This window comes from Haliotis cracherodii, unplaced genomic scaffold (genome assembly GCF_022045235.1).
Source record: "Haliotis cracherodii isolate W230 unplaced genomic scaffold, xgHalCrac1.p SCAF_6, whole genome shotgun sequence".
Classification (NCBI taxonomy): Eukaryota; Metazoa; Mollusca; class Gastropoda; order Lepetellida; family Haliotidae; genus Haliotis; species Haliotis cracherodii.
This window is the reverse complement of record NW_027266319.1, coordinates 10,546,727-10,558,234: the sequence shown is the minus strand read 5'-3', so window position 1 is coordinate 10,558,234 and position 11,508 is coordinate 10,546,727. Positions and strand designations below refer to the sequence as shown.

The 11,508-nt window shown below is 40.6% G+C and overlaps 1 protein-coding gene across 1 annotated transcript; it reads right to left on the bottom strand.

Moving 5' to 3' along the window:
• Nucleotides 1-1,475: 1,475 nt before the first annotated feature.
• On the bottom strand, nt 1,476-10,438 carry LOC139445209 (pre-rRNA-processing protein TSR2 homolog). Its single transcript, XM_071226341.1, has 6 exons — nt 10,359-10,438; nt 9,242-9,332; nt 7,400-7,491; nt 5,643-5,792; nt 4,379-4,481; nt 1,476-3,402 (listed from the first exon to the last, which is right to left on the bottom strand). Exons 1-6 carry the CDS (start codon nt 10,431-10,433, stop codon nt 3,341-3,343), a joined length of 573 nt encoding a protein of 190 aa, XP_071082442.1. The 5' UTR covers nt 10,434-10,438; the 3' UTR covers nt 1,476-3,340.
• Between the last annotated feature and the right edge of the window lie 1,070 nt (nt 10,439-11,508).

The following is an 11,508-nucleotide window of genomic DNA, read 5'->3' as shown; positions in this document are numbered from 1 at the left end:
CATGCTTCCATTGCATCGACTGAACTTTAGTCTCAGGATCATAGTGATGGACCCGTGTTTCATCCTGTGTGATAAGTCTGTCAAAAAGTTTGCCTGTTTTTTTTGGCACATGTCCAAAAGATCCTTTGAACAATTGACTCGTTCCTGCTTTTGGAAAGGTGTAAGCACCCTGGGAATCCATCGTGCAGACACCTTATGCATGTTCAAATTGTCATGGATGATTTTTTCCAGAGACCCTACACTGATCTTGACATCTTGTGCTAACTGGCGAACAGTTGTACGTTGGTCTGCCAAAATGGCGGTCTGCACTTGATGGATAGTGTCCTCATCAATGGCTGAATGGGGGCGACCAGGAATGGCAGCTGTTTCCACAGATGTCCGACCACACTTGAACTGACGATGCCAGTGTTTAACGTCATATGATGGGGCGTCTTCCCCATTAGTTGCTTTCATTTCATCGAAAGTTTCAAATATAAAAACCTAATCACTGCTCTGTATTCTACTGGCTCCATTGTAACACCCTACTCGATCATAACACCTGTAAAAATGGTAAGATTAATAGTTCGGTGCTGCAAATTCAGACATAACCCATAGATACATGTATCATTACACATGTGAAATTTCAACCAAATATGATAACCCTAAGTGGTTTAGGGGAAATCTTTAATGAACACCCCTCGTACATTTCAAGCCCCTACCATTTGTGAGTTGTTTAACGCCGCACTCAGCAACATCCCAGCTATTAGGAGGCAGCCTGTAACGAAGCAATTCCGGACCAGACAAACCAGCGATTGATATGATGATCAATGATCCACACTATCCGGTTGCTATGACACACAAGCAACCAAGTCACTAGCCTGACCACCTGAACTAATTAGTAACCTCATACGACAAGCATAGGTTGCTGGGGCCTAAATTCTTACCCAGAATTCCTACTTGGCACAATTGACTGGAGGAAGGCTACAGAGCATGGTTCTATGTTCTGATTAAGTATAAAAGTCAGTATAAAGTGTGAGATTCATCATTCAAGATCAGATGGTGGTAGTAAGCGAAAAACAGCAGGGAACCGTACCATCTGTTCGCAGTATTACATTTAATATGATATTGATCAGGTTGTTAAAGCGAACACATTCACACACATGACCTTGGCAACAGCTTGGACAAACTTGTAATCCCTCGCCAAAACGCCACTGATAGTCAAAATGATGTTTTCAATTAATAGATACTGGTGGCCTGTACCTAATCAAGTCTGGAGCAGGCAATCCAGTTATTGATATTATAAAAAACAATACATGCCATGTGGGTACACTGACACGCCATCAACAAAGTGACCTGCTTGACCACTTGAACCATTAAGGCGCCTATTTCCACCAGATTAGGCTGCTGGGGACCAATCCTACCCAAATTTCCAGGTGTCACAGGTTAGTTACAAATAACACTAGACAATATCTTTTTCTCAACAAGCTTTATTAAATAACATTCTTTTACCTATTACCCCAATACCAGCTAACTTGTCATTATATGGTTAATGGCTGCCAAAGAAATTGTTCACAGTCAATGTGCTGTTAATTTTATTTTTTAAAAACCAGGACAATCCAGGACTATTGCATGGCTCAATATGAACTTATTGATTTACTGGAGTATGCCTACTGGTACAAGGCAACTGCTACTGGAACCACCCCCAAGTATTGCTGAATACCGCCATTTTTTAGCTGAAGACAGCACTGCATGGCATGAAGGAGTGGGCATTTTCATAATTTCACAGCGTTGAAGTGTGAATGTTGTGATTTTTCATAGTCTTCGGAAAAGTGCAGTATCTTCTGGATGTAATTTTGACATTTGACAGATACAAACTAAATGATTTTTTTGTTTGTTGCTTAACGCCACACTCAGCAATATTGCAGCTATATGACAGCGGTCTGTAAATAATTGAGTCTGGACCAGACAATCCAGTGATTGACATCATGAGCATCGATCTATGCAAATGGAATACGATGACATGCATCAACCAAGTCAGCAAGCCTGACCACACAGTCACGTTAGTTGCCTCTTATGACTAGCGTAGTCGCTTTTTACAAGCACGGGTTGCAAAAGACCTATTCTAACCCGGACAACATAAATGAAGCAACAGCACAAGAAGGAATACCAGTTGCATAAATGCATGGTTTAAATCACAAAGATCACTTCAGTGTTTGTCTGTCACCTCACTGTGTGTGCAGGTGATAAACACCCTACGCCATCAACCTCAACGCGGAAAGATTGAGGGCAAGGTTATGTTGACCAAAACCCCCCAAATGCCAAATTTTAACGTCAGATCAAACCAAACCTTGCTCTGAAGGCTAACCATATGAACAGATTCATTCTTTCTGATTTTCACGAAACCCCTCTCTAAAACAGTCTCTTATTTTTTCTCAGCACCCCCAAAAGACATTTCACACTGACAAACTCTTGGTCACGCAACATGTAGAAGAGATGCTCAAATGTTGGTTGACAGAGGTGGGGACGACCATCAGTCAAAAAGGTTTGTTCACCAGATATTGTCAGGTACAATGTAGAAAGTTTTCTTTACACTTTTGTAATACTTTTTTTTGTTGCTTTTATTATAATTTGTTTCATTGAGAAAATTACAGAACATGTCCCTAAAAGGATTATCTCCCATGTCAAAACGATATACCGTCGTAATGTCTTGTCATTTCATCAAACTATCATTAAGGTCGAGGATGTCAAAATCGTTGCCAAATATATCCCATATTGTTCCTATATCAAATGTATCACCGGCTTCACAGAAAGGGGCGGTTCTGGTAGCCTAGTGGTTAAAGCATTTGCTCATCATGCCGATTCCCAACATGGGTACAATGTGTGAAGCCCATTTCTGGTGTCCCCTGCCGTGATATTGCTGGAATATTGCTAAAGGCGGCGTAAAACCATATTTTACTCACTCACTTCAGAAACATTGTCACAGGGTATAACACAAAAAACATGACTTCTAAGTATGTCCTTCAGGTACTAGCACTTATCATAACCATGACGTCGGCACTCAAATAGAAGACATTTCTAACCCTGGGAGTGATGTGGGTCACTGTTTTACCAAATTGGATAAACTCTCTTATCGTCTATGTCTACAGTGGTATATATTATTTCAGAAAATGATTAATTTCTTGTAAGGGCAAGAAAGGATTCCGCAAGTGATCACGGTGAAATGAATATTCTCTTCAATGAGCCTCTGGATGCTTGAAGCGGAGCGCTGCTCTTCCCCAGACAGTTCGAGGTGGCATTCTAGAGGATGGGTTCCCGAGGGTCGGGAGATGATTCATGTTGCGTGATGTAACAGTCAGGTGGGTCATTTCTTCTTGCCCCGCTTGACGACCTCCCAGCCATCCTCCACCTCCATGTCCTCCCCATCTGTAACGAGGTCAGGCAGTGAGTTCAGGAAACCATCCACTATCTGAACAGTCAGTCTCAGTGCTTAATGTGAAGAGTGAGTGAGAATGGGTTTATCCTGCTTTTGTTTGTTTGTTGTTAAGGGCCACACCCAGAAATATTCAACCTTATGACAGTGGTCTGTAAATAATCAAGTCTGGACCAGACAATCCAGTGAGTGACATTATGTGCATCGATTCACGCAATTGGGATATGATGACATGCATCAAACAAGTCAGCAAACCTGACCAACTGATCCCGTTAGTCGCCTCTTACGACAAACATAGTCGCCTTTAATGGCAAGCCTGGGTTGCTGAAGACCTATTCTAACCGGGATCTTCACTTTGAAACCCACAAGCAAGGGTATGTTGATGAGATAGCAAGGGACATACATCTGGGATTCAAACCCTTGACCAGCGGATCCAGAAACAACTAAGAAGCGTAACTCAGATAACTGCAATGCCAGAGACCACCAGGACACCAATACTCAAAACTTTTAGTCTGGAGACAACATGTTTCAGATTTGTGTTATACAGTAGATCATGGCCTGAAGACCTAGCAAAAGAATACAGTTACATCTTAAACTGTTTGGTCATGAACACAAATTTGAAAACAAAAAAAGTGTTGATAATTTTCCATAAGATGATTTCGTTGCAATACATAAAGATAAAGTGATAAAGACTGCCTCATGGTATAGTGGACGGTGACATGGTATCTCAGTGGGCTAGCACTATAAAGCCCTCATTACTCCTGACTAGCACATGTACACACCCACACACGGACATGCGTGTCACTATATAAGTGCAATAATCTTGAATGCAACGTTAAACCTCATTTCACCTCTAGCTGACAAAACATACAATAAGGTGGTATAAACATTGAATTAATGTGACAGGTTTCTTGTTTCCTATGTACACGGATAAAATCTGCTCTCTTCACGTCACGTGTCTACACCTACCTGTGTTATTGTGCTGTGCAGGTTGGTGTGAAGGGGCCGGCTGAGACACTGCAGCCCTCACAGCATCACCAGCACCGCTGCAGCATGCCATCGCCTCGCCATTCTGACAACAGAAGACAGTATTAATACACAAGTCAAGGTTGGTGTGAAGGGGCCGGCTGAGACACTGCAGCCCTCACAGAATCACAAGCACCGCTGCAGCATGCAATCGCCTCGCCATTCTGACAACAGAAGACTGTATTAATACACGAGTCAACAGTTCTCGAGAGGTATAGAGAATCTCACCCGAGTGTCTTTTTATATCAAATATATCAACACAAGTTAATAAAAATGGGAAAACTCCAAGGCTCACCGAGGATTTTTTTCCACATTTATCAACGAGTGTTGATATATTTGATATCAAAAGACACGGGGGTGAGATTTTATTTATCATCCAACATCATTCTTCCAATATTTTCAGTTTGTAGACAGTAATAAGCAGTGTCTTCAGTGTGAAAAGTACTGCTTACAGCTTCAGTAGCAGAACCATTAGTGATGTCATTTGATTGAGACGTCATGGTAACCAATGGCAAAGCATTGTGATGCAATTTCATTAGCTTGATCTCACCAAAATGATATCTACTTTTGGAGCCAGTTTTGGGTGATAAATCTCATTAATACAGTAAATCCATATTTTCACTTGAGCGAAATAATTTATACCTGTTATAAAGCCTCCATGTCAGGACAAAGTTTTACCCTTTTAGAGCTATACTCTCTTGTTAGCCAGTCTTCTGATGTCCCTACGACTTCAATTACATTACTCTTTTCAGAGTAAAATCAGCAAGAAAATACATAATTATAAGCTCTGGTCAGGTTACTTGAGTTAATATAGACAAGCTAAATATACTACTGAAAACAAAGTAAAGGACCACCCAATTCTTTCATATTACTATGATAAATCTGTCATGCCATGACAGATTAACTATAGTAATATAAAAGAATCAGGTGTCATGCCATGACAGATTAACTATAGTAATATAAAAGAATCAGGTGTCATGCCATGACAGATTAACTATAGAAATATAAAAGAATCAGGTGTCATGCCATGACAGATTAACTATAGTAATATAAAAGAATCAGGTGTCATGCCATGACAGATTAACTATAGAAATATAAAAGAATCGGATGGTCCTTCCCTTTTCTGAGTAGTATATATGAAATACCCTTGACCATCAATGTAATGTATCACCAACCAAAGATGGTTACGCCCCCTGGTGGTACTGACCTCTCCCTCCTCCCCGTCCACCTCCTGGTTGCTGCCCCCCTGGGTGCAGCCCCGGAGGGCGGCCTTGGGCTGGCTGGCAATGCTCTGTCGCACCTCGGCCTCCCGCCCCTCCCCACACAGACGGAAGTACTTGCAGATCATCTGAGCAACCTGATCACACACAAGGGAATTTGATACTGTGATTGAAACTAACAGGTGAGTGAGTATTGTTTATCAAATAATGGATAATCTTAGGCTGAAAAAAATAATAGTCTTGGTTCTCAGGCACTGCCTGCATCATCATAAAGTTTGCCGCACCTTTCGTTTTTATTTCAATTTTTACAAAAAATATATAAAATATCCTTAAATATTCCAAGTCCAACTTGTATTCCAGTAATTTACTCATCAAGGAATACATTTATGTAGGGAGGCCCTTTCCAAAGTTGATTGTACACAATTGTTTTATTGATTACACAACTGTTTATTGGTTACATACTAGTTTGTACAACCCCCCCCCCCCCCAAAACGCCCGCCTGCACTATATTTTCAAAAAACATAGCCTGAGAACCAATTCTTTTATTTTTTTTAAGCCTTATGGATGCGATCAGTCCAATAAACTTGGTATCACGATCCAATAAATATGCAAATGAGATATAATCTACCAGGAACAGCATTCAATAAACTCTATACATAGATATCATACCAGCTTCCACAAGCCTTCATATAATGGCCCACAAAAGGTCATCTAGGTTTCCTAATGCGTAAACAATGCAGCTGCAAGTCATCTGGCACTATATTATGAATAGGACAGTTCACTCAGGTATCGTATTCCTACACTATTCAAAAGTTGCTGCAGTGCATGTAGATACGTTAGAAACATGTTAAACCTTGATTATTTTAAGAATGAAATTATATGACAAAGAGATAATTACCTTCATGTGTGTCTGTATCATAGTGAGTGAGTTGGGTTTAACACCACTTTTAACAGTATTCCAGTTATATCATGGCGTGTCAGCTTAATGTGGGAGGAAAGCCCGAAGTGATGCAGGTCTCAGACGTTTACCACTTCGGTGAAACCAACAAGCACGGGGATGGTGCTGACAAACCTAGAAACATAATTGGGGCGAACCGGGATTGGAACCCACAATCATAGGTTTCTGGCATGCCCAAGGGACGCAACTCTGCACAGCGAATCGCAGCGCCTTAGACGACTGGGCCACCCGTGCCCCCTTAAACGACTTGAGCCAAACTTGTTAAACACAATTTGTCCGGGGACAGTCACCCTTTAAATGTTTAAACTCGAAAACTGCAACGACCCCATATGATGGTGGAGGACACGAAGAATGGACTTTAAGATAAGCGTTTATACCTGGAATGGAACCTGGGCCTTTGGCGTGATGAAGTAACACCTTAATCACTCAGCTACACCACCGCCCCTTTATGACGTCTATGTGAAATACGATACTTATATCAATAATCATTACTGCTACATGAACGTCCACCGTCATACAGATGTATAAGTACATTCATCCAAGTGACCCCGTCTGTATCATAAATATCATACTTTAGGAATAAAAAGTATGCATCATGATTGCCAATGATATGAGAACACACTTGGCTATTAATCTCTATTTAAATATCTAATAGCAATACTCCCAACAATATCAAGACCAGGGATTCCAAGAAGAGGCTTCATACATTGTACAATTGTTTGGCCAATACACAGCCCTAAAACTAACAGTCATCAAGGTTAGCCTTGTCCTACGGGCTACAATTACCTGTGGCAAGCTGTTGTCTTCTATAACCATATCAAACTCAGCATTCATCACGTCTTCCAGGAAGTCCTCCAACTCGTCACTTTCTATGTGAGCTGCGCATAAACATATAACCTCTGTTAACCTTGTTCCACCTTCGTACTTTTTCGAGGGAGTTGGGCCAAGACCCGAATTCAGGAATGTGTTTGTGAGCATAATGAAAATCTCATAATTAATACGCTTAGTCTCGAAGTGAGGTGAGGTGAGGTGAAATTGGGTTAAACGTCACGTCCAAGATTATTGCACTTATATAGCGATGTACATGCACGTGTGTGTGGCTGCTTGTACTAGACCAGACTGATGCCGATTTATAGTGCTAGCCCACTGAGATACCATGCCTCAATTGTGATGAACATGAATACTCCACTCAGACACAGTATACTGGCTCCGAGCCGACCAGTCCTTGCTTTAACCCCTTAATGCCGAGCGCAAGACAGGGTAACAACAAGTACCATCTTTTAACGTCTTTTGGAATCGAACCCAGGCGGAAGCTCTACCACTAGACCACGGAGGCGGTCCTCAAAGTGGGAGACAGAAATTGGGAAATTTCTTTTTCACATCTGGCTGGGAGGAAGTAAAAAGAGCCTTGTGTCCACTAGCTCAACATGCTCACCAGAAAAAGAAAATATATGCCAAATAAATACAGAGATTTATCTAGACCTGCTCAGAGGCTGATATACTTCCCCAAGTCAGCAGCAAGTGTCAGCAAATATTCCGAAAATGGAATTAAACATTTCCCAGTTCATGCAGTCAGTGGTCATAGCTAACATTTTGTCTTTGTAGGTGGCATGCACTAACTTGTATATCACTGATAACAGGATCAATATAGAGGAAGTGTCTTTTTATGTTTAGCTGAACATCAAATGTGTCAATTGCAGTGGTAAAATTCTATGTTAAAATACCTCAGAAATTTGGAAAAAAAGAACATAAAATACATCCAAATTTGAACAACTTTTCCCAATTTCCATCATGTGCATGCCAAGGCACTTAGTTAAGAATCCCTTAGTATGATAAAGAAAGAGAATGAAATCGTTATCCAGATTTCACCTCAAGTTTTACATTAAAAACAATCCATTAAATAACAGGAATCAGTAGAAAGAGTTATAAAAGACACACTTCATTAACATCTAATAGCATAACTCTGATTTAGGAACCCATTTTGGCCTCTATTATGAGTGAGTGAGTGAACAGTATACCAGTTATATCATGGCGTGTCACCTTGATGTGGGAGGAAAGACCGAAGTGAACAGGTATTAGACGTTTACCACTTCGGTAAAACCCACGAGCATGGGTATGGTACTGACAAATCTTGAAACATAATCTGGGTGAATAGGGATACAAACCCATGATCATAGGTTTCTGGTGTGCCCAAGGGATGCAACTCTGCACAGTGAGTGAGTGAGTTGGGTTTAACGCCACTTTTAACAGTATTCCAGTCATATCGCCGCGTGTCAGCTTAATGTGGGAAGAAAGCCTGAAATGATGTAGGTCTCAGACGTTAACCTCTTCGGTAAAACCCACGAGCATGGGTATGGTGCTGACAAACCTAGAAACATAATCGGGGCGAACCAGGATTGGAACCCACAATCATTGGTTTCTGGCGTGCCCAAGGGACGCAACTCTGCACAGCGAATCGGGGCACCTTAGACCAACTCTGCACAGTTAATTGAGGCACCTTAGATGGCTGGGCCACCCGTGTCCCTTGCCTCTGTGACTAAACATGCTGAAAAGAAGAAGTGAAATGAGTAATAGGTTGTTTGCGCATCTTGACTGATTAATACCATGTATACAGAAAACGTTAGTTACCATTTTCTTTGAACCATGTTTCTATTGCATAAACCATCCACTCTGCCTTTTCCTGACTGTCGGGCCCACCAGAACCATGACTCACTGCCAGCTGAAAACAAAAACATTCTGGTATTTACTAAACACTAACACTAAAAAAATGTCTTCTTTGGCGTAAAATACTGTCCATCAGTTCATGTTTCTCTGAAAATGATTTCATTCCTATTAATTATACAAAATAAGAAAAAGCGGCGTTAAACCCAACTCACTCACTACTCTAACACCCTTTGGCTTTCCTGTCAGTGGGTTGTACTGATGAAGAACACCTTAACAAAAGGCTGAAACTTGCTCATTTCATATGTGAGTTAGGAACCAGTGGCCATGACTAGTTCTTTGGTAACTGTGAACTGTGGTAACTTTGGTCTGACAAAATGTAGGTCCCATTGACAATAATTATAGTCTGATTTACCATTCATTGTAATGAACATCTGAGAATATGCTGACACAAATTACCTCCCCTTGGAAAGAAACTTCTCCCAATTGGGTAAAATGGACATGGCCTAGGGAAATTGTACAAAATATAAACTATACACCAAACGGTTTTCTTTGTATATGAAAATACTGACAGTATTTCAAAGATATAAAAAAAATCATGCAATTTCGTGGGCGGTTTCGGCTATGAAATAACTGTGAATATTTTTTTTCTGTTTCCGATGTTTCTTTTTCACAGGTTAAACATCTTCAAAGAATTCTAGATTGTATTCTACGGGCAGTGAATTCATGACCCAAAACGGACATTTGTATATTATTATCGATTTAAACAATTTCTTTATTCTGCTGTAATTCTACCCATTAATAGAATCTGAATGGACACTGTATGCGTTACTCTCTACTTATCATTAGTCGATCATCGGTCGTGAGGAATGATATTGTTATGAGAGGAAATCATTCCTCCGATTGCTACACGTGTGTTTCAAGATATCACGAACTTAGGATACTCACGAAGTTAAGATACCTGACAACTCTAACACGACAACATGCAGCTTGATACAGACTGACACCACAACGTGATTCCGATACTGTGTATATTATCAGACTGTTTACATTCGCTCAGCATGTCAAGAGAAGTCAATCTCACCTGAAGTGCGGTCCAGCCATCGAGCACACTTTTCACCGACTGACCGAACAACGTGCTCACATAGGGCGACGCCATCTTGAAATTCGTAGTGCCTTATGGGATGAAAACAAAAACGTGAAAGAAAATGTACATCGCGCGCTGAATTCAAATGTTGATTCAGCATCGTTTTTTAGTTTACTGTATATTTGCAGATCAAGTAAAGCCAAGAACAACAAGTCATACAAAACAAAACATAACTAGATCTACAATACTTTTGAAAATAATGTCTGGAGCATGTTTACAATTTGCATGGATCATACAGAGACCATGCGACAACAGCCATAAATATTACACACTATTCTGGAGAAACAAAATTGACTATAAACAATTAATTTTAGGAGTCACAGAATAAATATCAGCTAGGAATAATACACGTTAAAGAGCTGAGAGACTGACCTCAATAAATAATGGATGATTGCGTTTATCTATAGGCCTATTCGGAAAAAGACAAACAGTGCTTTAAAAAAAAGACAAATAAAACTACGTGAAAAATCGTGAGTCGGGGAGACGGCTTTCGTAACACTAAGATCTAAGGAAGGAAAGCCACTGCGCTCCCAGTTTGCATATTGCTTCCATCTCGTTTGTGAACTATCTGATTACCGTATTTAGAAAACCGTTTCAATAAATAATCATCTCATTTGACACCAATTGTTTGTCTTATTCCTGTTTGGCTGTCTTCTGAAGCCCAAATAAAGAACCCTAGTTTTAACACGCCTACGTACTGATCGAAGTACAACGTGGCTTGGGAGATAATACAGGCACTTTGTCTTTACACACCTACATCCTACCCATTTTCAACATACCAACAGCCCAGTCCGCTTTAATGACAGAGTTATAGCATACGTTATAACAGCCTTTAGCCCAGCACATACATTGCAGAAGGCACCCAACGTGACAAAAGGTCGGTTAATTACTGAAGTACGACGTGGCGTGGGAGACAAATACACGCACTGTTATGGGTCTTTACAAACCTCGATGAAGCCATACATTCATCTTGTCAACAAATGAACTAGTTTGAATTTAATTAGACTGCATGGTTGCAATGGAGCAGAAACAATCGCGAATCTGTAGAAACAGAAGAGCTAGGATGATCACAGGTATCAGTGTTTAA